Raw genomic sequence first — 15000 nt, forward strand, 5'->3', positions numbered from 1 at the left:
TTACTCCGTTCCAGTTCACATCCTTCAAAGCACTGGCATGTTTCGTTTACTCTCACAATCACCCAAACACGCACACACACACCCAAAGTCTCCATTAAAAAAAATGAGACAGCAGTGTTTCCCGCAATAACCAAAAGTTGTCCACAATGTGAAAACAACTCGGACAGTAAGCTGAACTAACCAAAAAAAGAGAAAAAGCCCCTACTGACTTCAAGCCTGATAAACAGTCTGTGCACAATAACAAATATAATGTCCTTAACTTTTAAAGACTAGTAACAAATAATATAACAGTGTAGCACATAAAACCGAGGAAAGAACACTAAGAAAATTAAATAAACAGAAACTCTAACCCAGACAGAGCCTCAAAACAGAGAACCACATTAATTTGAGAAGTAGATTTATAAAATCACTATTTAAATAAAGTATTGACAGTAAAGTTAAGCTGAGAGAACATTTTGTAGATTCTGAGGTCTGTTGTTTCAATTGAATTCAGTTCGATTATATTTGTATGGCGCTTTTAGCAATGGACATGGTCACAAACCAGCTTTACAGAACTAAGTACGTTCAGGATATAAATTTTAAATGTATGCATTCATATCAGACTGGTTTTATGATTGTTAGGCATTATGGTATATTCCAGAATTGTTGGCACAATTTTATTATAATTATTTTTTTTAATTAATAAGCAAAACTGAGTATCATTTGTCCATCCATCCATCTTCTATACCGCTTATCCTTCTTCAGGGTCACGGGGGAACCTGGAGTCTATCCCAGGGAGCATCGGGCACAAGGCGGGGTACACCCTGGACAGGGTGCCAGTCCATCACAGGGCACAATCACATATACACTCACACACCCATTCATACACTACAGACACTTTTGGATACGCCAATCAGCCTACCATGCATGTCTTTGGACTGGGGGAGGAAACCGGAGTACCCGGAGGACAATTGTGTGTCTGGAAGAGAATTAAGGAATAAAAGAAGGATCCAACTATCATCAAGTTGTAACCTCTTGGCAGAGGCAACGTACTCCTCAGCTAAAATATCCTAGTACTTGAATTCATGCCATAAATCTTCAAGAACCTCTGCACCACCAGCCACAAAACAGAACAAAATTCACTACTATTTTTTTGAGTTGTTCTCTATATAGCTTATTACTATGGACATGGTTTGTAATAGATGATATTGAAACCTTGGAAAGATAAAATGCATGAGAGTGTATATTTAAGGTGTGTGCATCAAAATCAATTATGAACTTGTACAGTATTTTTTAAATATATTTTTCTGCCAATACCATGATTGATTATCATTGCCAGCCGTCGAAGGCATGAATGATTAGTGGGCGGCTGTGGCTCAGGTGGTAGAGTGGGTTGTCCATGCGATTCGATACCTGGCCCACACGACTCCACGTACCGAAGTGTCCTTGGGCAAGACGCTGAACCCCAAGTTGCTCCCGATGGCAAGTTAGCGCCTTGCATGGCAGCTCTGCTACCAGTGGTGTGTGAGTGTGTGAATGGGTGAATGAGACAGTGTAAAGCGCTTTGGATAAAAGCACTATATAAGTGCAGACCATTTACCATTAGCTGCTGACCTGAGACGGGTTTTTTAATGAGCTCCAGTTCTGAAACAGAAATTAGGGTACAGGGCCTTAGAAGTCCAGGTTAAAAGCTCCAATGGAAAGATGTTCTCTGGAGGCAAGGTTGCAGAATTCTCTTTCTCTTTAATGGCACTCACCTCCAGATGTCAGCACAACATGGCCAATATCTGTCTCCGTTTTCAGCACTACAGATTTAGCTCTGAAATCTGATGACCTCTCCTGGACTCTCAACACCACCTGCCTAGCCACGGAGGCCCAGCAGTGCGTCCACTTCCTGCGTAGGCTGACGGGAGCCAAACTTCCCCCTCCCATCCTCACCTCCTTCTACAGAAGGATGATAGAGAGCCTCTTGTCCAGCTGTCTCACTGTGTGGTACAAGAAATGCACACCCTCCTAAACAAGACCTCCTACAGTGAATTGTGAGGACAGCTGAAAAGATCATCGGGGTCTGTCTACCCACCACTGACAGCTCCTTCAGCAACTGCTGCATCCGCATAGTCACCAGTACTACGGACGACCCCTCTGACCCTTTTCATGGACTGATCGCCCTCCTGCCATCTGGCAAGAGGTACAGGAGCACCCGTGCCACCACCAGCAGACTCCGCAACAGTTTCTTCCCTGAGGCAGTCAGATTATTCAACACCCTGCTGCCTCCCAGTGCTCACCTGGGATAGTCAAACACCTAACCCAGTAAGACTCAGTACTACTGCACATGCACTTTACATAGCTGAATCAGTCACTTTATACTATGGAACTTGTTTCTGCTGCCAGTATTGCTGTTATACTTGTGTATCCTTGTGGACTGTATACAGTCCATGTTTACAGTTTACAATCCATGTCCTGTGTAATTATTGTCCTGTTCTGTGTACTTATTGCTTTGCACTCGTCTCACACTGCTGTGTATTTGCACTTTATGTAGTCTTACGTATTGTTCTGTGTTGCACCAGGGTCCTGAAGAAACGTCATTTCGTTCCAATGTATGCAATGTATATAGAGGAATTCCAATAAAACCCCACATGAGTTGACTTGATGATATTAATTGTTCAAGCCATCACCATTTTGAAGTATTTTAGAGCTGTGGTAATGGTGAGATACCTTTTATATCATCAGGTGATAAACAGACCCCTCTGCCCCCACCAGCCAGCGCTCTCCAATCATACGACAGCCAACTGAGGAGGGTGAACATATGGTTCCTTAAAGGCACATGATGCCAGCCAACCACATGTTTTCAAACTGCTGACCATGCTGGGTGGAAGTGGGGGTGGGAGTTTGGGGACTGCGGTGGCTTAATGGTTAGCACATTTCCCTGGCACCTCCAGGGTTGGTCATGTGATTCCTGCCTCCTCGCTCTGTGTGCGGAGTTTCCTGGGGGTTTCCTCCAGGTACTCCAGTTTCCTCCACCAGTCCAAAGACGTTGTAGGCATGCATCTCTAAATTGTTCATAGTGTGTGACTGAGTGTGCGATTGTGCCCTCTAATGGGTTGGCACCCTGTCAGGGTGTCCCTTGCCTCGTGCCCTAAGTTCCCTGGGATAGGCTCCAGGCTTCCCCACAACCCTATACAAGATAAACGTGATAAGGATGATCATGCCGAGTCACAGGGCAGCATAACACACTCAGAGAAAAACACTATCCATACTCTTCTGCATGCATGAGTTTACAGATGCCCTTGATCAGCTTTGAGGCACTGTAACAGCTTGCTCACATTAACTATCAGATGGAAACTATCAAATCGGGCTGTTTTGCAAATCTGGAAGAGTGATTAGAAATCTCAGCCCTTGTAGTTCTATCTGTAGTGAATGTGTCTGTGCATGATGCCCAGCAATGGACTGGTGTCCCATCTGGGGTGAATTCTCATACCCCTAGAAGCTCCAGATTCCCTACCATGCTAACCAGGATAAAGTGATGATTGAAGATGATTGACTAAATAAATGAATGAATAATTGTGCGTAAGACTTTTGCACAATACTGTGTAATGAATATTTGAGGGGAAAAATCCAGAGTAACTCCAGTCTATTTGAGTGATTAATGTAGAGGTAGTGAAAACTGCAGCTCAGTACACACTGGTTTCCAAAGAAACAGGATGTTTCAGACAGAAGTCCTTCATCAGATATGCAAGCAAAGTGCATCTGAGGGTTTAGGAGGTGAAACCAGTTTACTGTATATTACAAGTGGTTCATAGTGTGAATTTGTTGCCAAAGCAACCAACATTCGTTTCATATGTTTCCTGAGAATGTGAATGAATCCTTTTTCCCTAAGCCTCCCCACTTCAACAACTAGCAATGCAAACAGAGACGTCATTAACATTCAGTCCATTACAGATGAAGTGTCTCACCAGTGGAAAGGAGAACTCCTTCATTTATATATACACAGCTTGACATCTACGGTGAAATCTTTTAATTATGGAGAAAAACGGCATAATTCTCAACAAATGAAAAAAAGCAATTTGACACACAAAAGAAAGTACTTGAAACTAGCAGAGAACACACCTACTGCAGAAAGCACACAATGGAGATGCAGAGCGAGTAAAACCTTTAGTAAATAAATTACACCCATGAAGATCTTTTTGCGTCTGAGACTGGGCTCAGTGCCAAAATCGCCACTTCTCTTGTTTAAACAGCTTTTCTAAAGATTAAGGTCTATTGCATGTTTATTATACACACACAGTAATGTTTCACAGTGAAGATCATGACAGCCCCATGTGACCTCTGCAATCAAAGATTTGCTATTAGTCATTCAGTGGGTTTGGAGTTTTGTGGTTTAGAACATAGCATTTTGGTGAAGGGTTTACTTCCTGATGCTTATTCATCAGGGTTAAGACCTGCAACAGACTATAATATGTTACTAGGTGCATCATTAAATTTCATTAAATTGCCCCTAGGTGTGAATGAGTATGTGAATGAGTGTGTGAATGAGTGTGTGAATGTGTGTGTGCGTGTGTGTGCATGGTGCCTTGTGATGGCTCTGGATTCACTGCTACCCAGACCGGAATAAAGCAGTTACTGAAGATGAATGAATAAATGATTGGATTTGATGCATCATACATGTCATGCTGCACCCTCTCCTGGTTGGATGTCTTGCCCCAGATAACAGAGAAATCCAGGCTAAAAATTGGTTGAGTTTAGGCGATTAAGCTGTCATTGAAAGCAATGGCAATGTGTTCTGTGGACCAAATATTTCTCAACAGTAAACATTTTCATTTTTATGTTTTTTTGGGCCAAAAATGTATCAAACGCAACACTCGAGCTGTACACATATGATCTCATAAAGCAAGAGTTCTGGCAGCCAGATTTGGTGTATTCATCACTGTCTTGCCACAGCAATATGTGTGGGCAGATGAAATGGTAAGTCTGGGCCGGTATTCATTTGCTAACTCATTTGCTAATGTCTTCCTTGGAGTCTTCAAGCATTCTAAGCATGTTTTTTTTTTAAAGTAATATTTCAATTCTAATTAATTAATTTACTTTAGTGCATTAATAACGGTCACATAAGAAATCGCAGAGTTAATAACAAGAGCACTTTATTATTGCAGAAGTCAATTGCAACTAAATAAAGCATTTGTATTACTTTTGGGAAGATCTAGCAAAGCATTACCTAATCCCCCCCCCCCCCCCCCCCCCCCCCCCCCGAACTCAGGTTCTGATTTGCTACTTTGGAAGTGTTGAGCTCCAGCAATAACCAGCTTATCAAAACCATATTTCAAAGATTTTTTTTTTTGGATCATCATTTTGAGCTACATTTTTTTTTCTCTCTAAAAACTCAAACACTTGTCATGTAATTCAGAATGTAGAAACAAAATAGATTCAAACAATAATGCAAGTGATACAAATCATTTAGGCAAAGGATGAACAAGTGAATTAGTTTATGTAGTCTTATGGAGTTGAACACTGCTAAGACACATACTTTGAAATTATGATATACCAGTGTCAGGTTAATTGAGTTCATGTGTACATTTTGGTTTATTTCCTGACTTGTACTGAAAACTTCCTTCTGAAAATCCGACCCTTTGAAAAAATCATATGCATTGCATAAGTGAACATCTGCTTTTCATGTGTCATGACAAATAGACATGTGCCATCATGTGATAATATGTGAAATGTCATATGTGATTATTCACAGGTGAAATGTGTGTGATTTCTCTGTAAGGGTAATTAATTAACATGTAATTTATATATTTTTTTACATCATTATACAATGATCAGGCATAACATTAAAAGCACCTGCCAAATATTCTGTAGGTCCCCCGAGTGCTGCCAAAACAGCACTGACCCGTCATGGCATGAACTCCACAAGAGATCTGAAGGTGTGCTGTAGTATCTGGCACCAAGACATTAGCAGTGACCACTGCATACCAGGGAAACCCCACAAGACCTGCTGTTTTGGAGACGCTCTGACCCAGTCATCTAGCCATCACAATTTTGCCCTTGTCAAAGTGGCTCAGATCCTTATGCTTGCCCATTAATCCACTTCCAACACATCAACTTCAAGAACTGACTGTTCACTTGCTGGGTAATATATCCAACCCCTTGAGAGGTGCCATTGTAACGAGGTAATCAATGTTATTCACTTCACCTGTCAGTTCAATTCAATTCAGATTTATTTGTATAGCGCTTTTAACAACGGACATTGTCCCCAAAGCAGCTTTACAGAAATATATCAATTCAGGATATAGATTTTAAATTGATAAATTTATCCCTAATGAGCAATCCAGAGGCGACGGTGGCGAGGAAAAACTCCCTGAGATGCCATGAGGAAGAAACCTTGAGAGGAACCAGACTCAAAAGGGAACCCGTCCTCACCTGGGTGACACCGGAGAGTGCGATTATAAATAAATAAATCCCTTCTATAAATGTGCGAATACTACATGGTCAAATTTCATTACAGTTTATATATGAAGTCTGTTTTGTTGAACTTGTCCACTGTTCACTGATGGAGACTTGAGTGCAATTGCAGTCCTTAAGCTTTCATAACAATTGTAGTCCCAGCCATCACAGCATAACTGTTCATATGAATTGAGGTCCAAAGCCATCTTTATGGTTTTTAAGCGATACCATCTTCAGTAATCTCAATGATCTTTACGTTGCACCATGTGGGCCATCCTCAGCAGCAGCATGTGACTTCCAATTGATGAGAACTCCAACCAGAAGTAGCGCATCAGGATGGACCAGGCAGGTCCAGAGAGCAGAAGGAGTCAGTATCACTGGTATCTCAGGAGTATCATGTGTAAAAAAACAAACAAACAAACAAACAAAAAAACACTGCCTTGTAACTCATCAAGCAGTAATGGTAATGTTACAAAAAAATTGCAAAGCGCATAAAAGCAGTAATTAAAGAAACAGAATTGTTATACAGTACACAGTCTAACAGTACAGCATTGTAACTCTATCAAGACTTACATTTTACATTTACATTTTATTTACAAGACTTACTGTCATTAGTGAATATGATACTCCATTGTAAGTGCCACAACAAAGATTATTATGATTAGTAATATTGGAAAAAAAATTGTCATATGCAATTTAGCAAACCCCTAAAGTAGTTCTGATGCAACCAGTTGCCATTCATTGTAAATAGTTGGTTAGCATCCACCTATTTGCAATTGAAGATATGTGTATGAAGTTATCTGGTTTGATGAGACCAAAGTTAACTCTTAGGATGAACTACTCTGGATGAATCGTGTGTGAGTGACCATTGTCTTTACTGTACTCTGTAGTGTAAAGATTAGATAGAAGGTGACTACAATAACAGATTTCATCATATTCATACCATTGAATTATTACTGCAATGTTTCCACCAGGAAATAAATACAATCAAATCTTCTTTTTACAGTTGAAACAAATTTCGGTTTTCCTCACTTCCCCTAGCCACTTCCACATTTGCTGTCTGTTTTGCTCTTACTTTAACGTGTTCCTTCCAGCTTGTTTAAAGAGGAAGAATCGTAGCATAAATCCGTTATAAAGACTTCCATACTGTCAGGTTTTATTTACTAATGCAGCAATGGGAAGAACGATATGAGTTCAAATCTATCTGGCTAAGCTTTGGTCACAGACCCACAGCCCTGTATCAGATTTATTTAGAACTTTCACTATTTTCCTAGTTTAGGAAATGCTAACTAGCTAGCTAGCTAACTCAAATAAAGCCATTTAAGCATTATTGTGTTTGCAAAAGTACAATTTGGAGAAAAAAAAAGAAGTAAATTGTAAATAATAAGAATAGTTGAGTCAATATTTCATTACAATTCCATAATAGAGAAAGATGTGCTGTTTTCAAAATGTTAGTTAAATTGTGCGTTTTGCTATTTATTTGACTAATATACAGTGCTGTGAAAATGTATTTGCCCCCATCCTGATTTCTTTTGTTTTTGTGTATATCTCATACTAAATAATTTTAGATCCTCAAACGAAATACAGCATCAAACAAAGGCAACTTGAGTAAACACTCAATACCTTTTTTTTTTTATTAAAGCAAAAAAAAAATAAAAAATTGTGAAAAATAACTGCCCACTTAAACTTAAAATCTGGTTGTGCCACCTTTAGCAGCAATAACTGGAAACAAACGTTTCCGATAACTGGAGATCAGTCTTTCACTTACTTCTAGGACTAGGATTTACTCCTGTGCTTTGGATCATTGTCTTGCTGCATAATCCTGTCGTGCTTGAGTTTCAATTTCAGACTGAAGACCGGACATTCTTAGTGAGGATTTCTTGGTAGAGAGCAGAATTCATGTTTCCCTCAATTATTGCAAGTTGGCCAGACCCTGAAGCAGCAAAGCATCCCCACACCATCACACTTCCGCCACCATGCTTGACCGTAGGTATAATGTTCTTTTTGTGAGTTTTATGAATTCTGTGTTTTTTTTTATGCCAGATGTAACAGGACTCCTGTCTTCCAAACAGTTCCACTTTTGACTCATCAGTTCACGGTGTGTTTTGGCAAAATTCAGATGAGCCTGTTCTTCTGAGTTAGCAGTGGTTTTCACCTCACCACTCTTCTGTGTATGCCATTTTTGTCCAGTATTTTTCTAATAGTGGAGTCATGAAGTGACCTTAATTGATGCAAGAGAGGCCTGTAAGTCCTTTGTTGTCGTCCTTGGCTTTTTTGTGACTTCCTGGATGAGTCCTTGCTGTGCTCTTAGATTCAAAAGGAATTTATCTGCATGTAAACATTACCAACATTGTAAAATACTAGTTGCTGTGCTAATATAGCAACTGATGCTGCATTCATGAAATAAACGAGCAATTGTACTAGCTTGCAACCATGGAAAAGCATTCAGGTGAGCCTCTAATTTCTGATAGCCCTGATTTCTCTTACCAAACCCAGAAGTGAAGCAACTGGTATAGCTTTTTGACTGGACATGGAGAGGACATGCAAAAGTCCACACCGACAGTAGCCTGAGATCAGGACCAAATCAGGCATTCTGGAGTTGTGTAGCAGCAATGCTATCTACTGTTTTTCAGTCTTTTAAGTGGTGAGTCAGTGGTTAAGGCTCTAAGTTACTGATTTGGTTGGGGGTCAAGCCCCACTGCCAAAGTACTACTGCTAGGACCTTGAGCAAGGCCCTTAACTCTATTTGTTCTAGTGGTTCTTTATTATGGCTGACCCTGTGCGCTGACCCCAAGGAGCTGGGATAAGCAAAGTATTTAATTGTACTGTAATTGTATATGTGACAAATAAAGGCTTTCTTTCTTGTTCTTAAGTTGAAAGGGTACATACACACCTAGATTTTCCCACATTATCTGAATGCCACATAAAGGTTTTTGTTTTGTAGCTTCAGTTAGCCTATGATAAAATATTTCAGCAAATGAAAATGACAGCTAGCGCTAACTTTAGTCAACTAGCTAATGCTAGTCAGGATGGTCTTGGGGAGGGGTTCTTTTGTGTTCCTTGTCTTTAATTTATTTATTCATTTTCATATGGTTCATTTACATGTGATTCATTTACATGTGATTCATTTACGTATGATTCATTTAAATGTGATACATTTAGATGTGATTCATTTTCATGAGATTCATATTCAAGTGATTGGTTTTGTGTTCCTTGGATGTTATTCTGAAACTAAAAAAGCTAAAAACCTAAATGAGTTAAAATTGATTATATACAAAATGTCATATTTTAAAATTCACAAGTTTTCAGATTTGTTTCTTTAAATAAAATCCTGAAATTCAAATTGTTTGATTTTTTTTATTAAAATGTCATGATTATAACTATATTTTGTTTTACAATTAGTGTGAATGCTCTTCGGTTTAAAGTTTTGTTAAACAAACAAAAAAAGGAAGAAAGTTTTTTTGTTTGTTTGTTTGTGTTTCCGGATGAATCACCGACTCGTACGTCGGCGGACTGCAACTGCAGCGTGATGACGTCAGACTCCGCGAATTTTCTCAGCGTACGGGGACGTCACGTCAGGCGGTTCAAAGAGGAGCAAAGATGGCGGACAACAAAGGCCAAGGGGATACAGAGAGCCCAGCTAGCATGGAGGTAGAACCTCCGACGACGCTTAACGGAGACGCCGCTGGTGAACATTCAGATAAGGCTAACGACACAGACGCTGTCTTGAAGGATGGAGACGACGGACAGTCTCGGGAAACCGCTCCGGGGACGCCGACACCCAGCGCCGAGAGTAGCGAGCCCGTCGCCGCCACTGCCGCCGATGGAGGGGGAGGAGGAGGAGGAGTAGCAGCAACAGCAGCAGCAGCAGCAGCAGCAGGAGCAGGAGCAGGAGGAGAGGTAGAAGGAGGAGGGGAAGCGAGCGCCAGCCGCAGTAACGTTAACCGTAGCCCGGACGCGAACTCGAATACAGAAAGCACGGAGCCCTCTCTGCCCGCGGTAGACGCCACGGCCACCGCCACTCCCGTCGTTGCCGCCGCCGCCGCTGCCGCAGCAGCAGTGGCGGGCACTTCTTCCCCCGCTCCCGGTACAGAAACGGCCGCTGTCGCTGCTTCGGCTCCGTCCGCGGTGCCGCTAAACCTCCTGGATACGTGCGCCGTGTGTAAACAGAGCCTCCAGAGCCGCGAGTGCGAGCCCAAACTCCTGCCATGTCTGCACTCTTTCTGCCTAAAGTGTATCCCTCAACCCGAGAGACAGATCAGCGTAGGAGTCGCCGGTCCCCACGGTCAGGACACACATATCGGTGAGTACAGGGGGGGAATATAAAATAAAATAAAACAAAGCAGAAGGATCCCGGAGATCAGTAAACCCATTTGTTGACCTGATCACTCTCAGCAAGCCAATAATCATCACACATGACGAGCTTTATAAAAACATATACAACTCTAAACATCTTACTAGAACTTCTTGGACGAGGTATTGGTATTAAATTACGACAGAGATCAGCCACTTTATATAGAAAAACATGTCAGCTAGCAATCATGGCCTGTCAGTCAACAACTACACGGTCACTCCACCCCCGCCCCCCCCCCCCCCCCCCCCCCCCCCCCCCCCGATTATCATCCTAAGTATCTGTGTGATATCTAGATATCCAGGAGATCCACAAACTCGTTTGATTTCAGGCGTTATTACACCAGTGCTTTTCTCAAATTCTCATCTGATTGGTCAGAAGGTGTTGATTGATTTTCTATAACAGCAGCTCACACCATATGCCCTTGTCCTCTTTTCGTTTCCATAGTAACGACTAATTCTCAGGGTCTAATAATTGATACGGTGAAGGTTTCCGTACGAGGTTTGTTTATCATTTACATAAGCAGTCTTTTGTTGTCGTATCGTGTTATAAGAGAAATAAAACCCTTCAAGACATGCTGTTATAGGAAAATAATCAACGTCGGGGTGTAACAGTAACTCTGCTTCGCACTGGGCTGCATCAGTCACCTCATCATTGATTAGTTTCCTATAACTTCTCGCCCAAGTGTTGTTTTATTATTACTTTTATTGATTGGACGTGAGAGAGAGAAAGTGAGACCGCTTGAATCAGGTCTTCGTTTACTTTGTCTACGGAGTGTACACATCAAATTGTTTGATTAGTATGGTCTGTAGTTAGACGGTTATATAATCTATTCCTGACGTTGATGTTTTGCTATCCTGAAATAACCAGGATGTCGTTTTAAAATGAGGCTTGTTTTTGCATGAACATACAGCATCATTTTGTTGGCATTTCCGAAGGTAGTCCTGGTCTCATTGGCATTTCATGGGTGCACACGTGTTCCTGTTTGTAATAAATAACTAGTACTGTATGTTGTTTTTAATCTGCTGAACCGAGATGAGCAGCTCCACTGTTCCTTAGGCAGTGATGAGCAGCTGTTTCTTAAGCTGTTTATGGGTTTGTTTTTTATTTATTTATTTTTTTCTTCTTCAGGATTTACCTGATGCCTGATTATTCCCACTTAGTCCACAGTATTGTTTTTGGTCCTTGTGGCACTGAATGGGATGTGTTTTGCACAAAGATTCGCCCGCTATTGTAAATCTTGTCTGCTGTATGCTACTATCTTCAGCAGCAGAGAGACGAGGAGGACACGAGCACAATGTGTCTGTTATTACGAACTGAAGCATGTGACTCAGGAGCTGTTAATTAATATGAACAGCTATCAGTTGATGGGCAGCACGGTGATGCCGCGGGTAGCGTTGGCACCTCACGGCGCCAGGCCTCAGCTTACTGTCTGTGATGGAGTTTTACACTTTGTCCCTGTGTTTGCAGGGACTTCATCTGGGTTCTCTAGTTTCCTCCCACTGTTCGAAAACATGCAGGTAGGTGAACTGCCCATGGGGTGTGTGTGTGTGTGTGTGTGTGTGTGTGTGGTGCCATCCAAGGTGGATTCTCCCGCCTTGATCGAAGCATTCCCAGGATTGTCTTTTAAGGTCCTTTCACATTGAGCGTGACGCGAATGCATTTTACGCCTGCACACTAGGTGGCGCAACCCACTATTCAGCTGATCGGCCTATCGTCTTTGACCACTGAGAAGAATCACTTAAATGTTGGCACGTAGCACCACAAGGTACACAAACTGTTAAGAAGCACAGAAAAAGAAAGAAAATGGGTTTCGCTGTGACTTTTATCAAAAAGTCCTCTGTTCTCTGACACCAACGATAACAAGAACTCAACATCCATTCTCTTCACTCTTCCAGAATACGTTCCTTCAGTGTTTACACTGGTTTTCAAAACAGCTTTCTGCGCTATAGCGCCACCAATCTCGCCCTTTTGTGCAACAGCAGCGGCTCCGGCACGTGATCTAAAGCTGAAATCTAATTGGACGACCCGTTTCATCACGGCGCGTCGGGGAAAAAATCGACACGCCGGCTTGGGGGGGCAGGGGGTGTATCTCGCTTTGTCGCGGTGCAAATGATCGTGCCCGGTACGAACAGCTCCATTGGGATCTATTGTTTCGATTCAAGAGCGTCGTCTTGTTGCTTAATCATGCTCAGTTTGAAAGGCTCTTTAACCACCGTGACCCTGACCCAGCTTGAAACTGAGTATATTAACAGTTGATGACCGTTAGATCTAGCAAAGCACTGACATCTTTGATTGAACCTGAAACAAAAATTCTGTTTAGGCGAAGAATTGCAGACACCCAGAGTTTTCCACATGGACGATATTTTCCATCCTATGCAGCCGGAAAAGCTAATCCAGCACAGCTAAATGCATGGAATCTGAAAGTTTCATCATCGAGCGCTCCTGTAAAAGGTTTATTCTCGTGCGTTATGGATTGGGTGAGTAAATGGTGAGGGATATGCAGATCTCAGGCTCTGTTGTATGGCGTCAGGGACGTAGAAGTCGATTATAAATATAAAATTTTTATATATAAAAATTATGGATTGTGGTGTTAGGAAAATAATGAACTAGAAGTCACTAGTTTGCCACGATTTACTTTAATACATCTTTTTTTTTTTTTAAAACAGAAAACACGTCATACTGTTTCTGTTAATAGTTGTGGAATGTCTGAGACAAGTTAGTTCCTGCTATCATTTACAATTTAACGGCTATAAAAAGTCACCAAAATGCAGCTTGTCACATTAGAGAAATTGCAAAGACTTCCGTCCTGAAAAGTTTCCTGTGGTGGGAAACTTACATTTTCGGTACATAAAGTTCGCACAAAGATTCAGTGGACATAAAAAACTGGAGCGTTTCAGAAGCTAACTAGTCAGTGGTTGTGTTTTTAAAATAAATAAAACAATTCTAGATAAAGAGGCTAAAATCTGATGTAAGCATGTGTAATGTGTTAGCATCCACATTAATCTGGATAAATTTAAAAGCACATCTTTTTCCTCTATGTTTTGGCCTTGTGTTCACACTGAGATGGCGTTTTTGTCCAGCGAAAACTGAGGTTTTTGAAAACGTTCTCCCAAGTGGATAAATTTGAAAACGAAGTTTTCATGTTGTAGTGAGGACCGAGAAAATGGAGATATTTAACAACGATGGTGTGTTTTTAGTCATGTGTCGCAGTCACGTGATCCATTCAACTTGAAACAAACAAGATGGTCGACGATGCTGTACTTGCAGTTGTTGTGCCTGCTATCCAGTTTAATAGTTTTGTACAACCTTCACATTGCATTTTTTCAAGTTGGATGGAATGTTCATATATTTATTTATTTATTTTTGCAATTGCTATTCGGCACCGGAACACGAGGACAAGTGCGGAGACGGAAAGTAAATGGACGCTTGACGGAAATGACGTGGGCCAGAGCTTCGGACGTTTATTCGCATGTAATGTAATTGTAGGGATGTAAGCGTGTTCTGACGTTTCGGTGCGGACGAGCAATTTTTGGAAAAAGTTATGAAATCTCCAGCGTAGATGATGAGTGTTTTGAAACGGAAGAAAAGGCAGTTTTCAGATCACTCAGGATTGACACGGACGTGCGGGACAACTGACGGGGTGTTTTGGGGGGAGGAAAAAAAAAAGAGATTACGGTTTGTATTTGCTCACGCTTGTAAAGTGTCATGAATTTGCTTTGTGATTCACATGCACTGGCAACTGAATGTTGCTCGGCAGTGTCCTACTAAAGAATAAACATAAAGTACGTCGAGAAGGCGGTGACGCGGCACGGTGCTTATCGACGATAGTTTATAAAGCTACCGTTGGAAAATTTTAATGCAAAAATGAAAAGTTTGCATGTTTTAAAATGATTTTAATGTACCTCTGATATACATTAAAACGTGCAATTCTATACATCCAGGGTCCACAGCTGAATCGTGAGCTCGGGTTGCCGTCACGTCCTCCTCGTGTTTGTGTGGGTTTCCTACCGGTTCTCCTGTTTCCTGCAGGAAACCTGCTGGCTACTCTAAATTCACCCTCGTGTGTGTGTGTGGTGCACGTGTTGTGGTCTGTTTCCATGTCAGACGCGGTGTTCCCGGGATAGGCCTTGGATCCACCGTCACTCTGACCAGGATAAAGAACATACTGTAGAGGAACAAACAAATGAATGAAAGTTAGTTATTTTAGTATGTTTACCAAAAAGCTT

At 41.4% G+C, this 15000-nt stretch overlaps 1 protein-coding gene across 2 annotated transcripts in view; it reads left to right on the forward strand.

The window, feature by feature from the left end:
• The first annotated feature begins 9984 nt into the window (after positions 1 to 9984).
• Positions 9985 to 15000, forward strand: part of trim33 (tripartite motif containing 33) — a 31677-nt gene continuing 26661 nt past the window's right edge. Inside the window, exon 1 of one of the 2 annotated variants that reach the window (XM_017468096.3) lies at positions 9985 to 10723. In XM_017468096.3, the coding sequence (XP_017323585.1) occupies positions 10021 to 10723 (703 nt within the window). In that variant the 5' untranslated portion in view covers positions 9985 to 10020. The remainder of the gene's footprint in view (positions 10724 to 15000) is intronic. The other variant, XM_017468095.3, reaches the window with a different exon arrangement.

The sequence above is a fragment of the Ictalurus punctatus genome, chromosome 5 (assembly GCF_001660625.3).
Source record: "Ictalurus punctatus breed USDA103 chromosome 5, Coco_2.0, whole genome shotgun sequence".
NCBI lineage: Eukaryota > Metazoa > Chordata > Actinopteri > Siluriformes > Ictaluridae > Ictalurus > Ictalurus punctatus.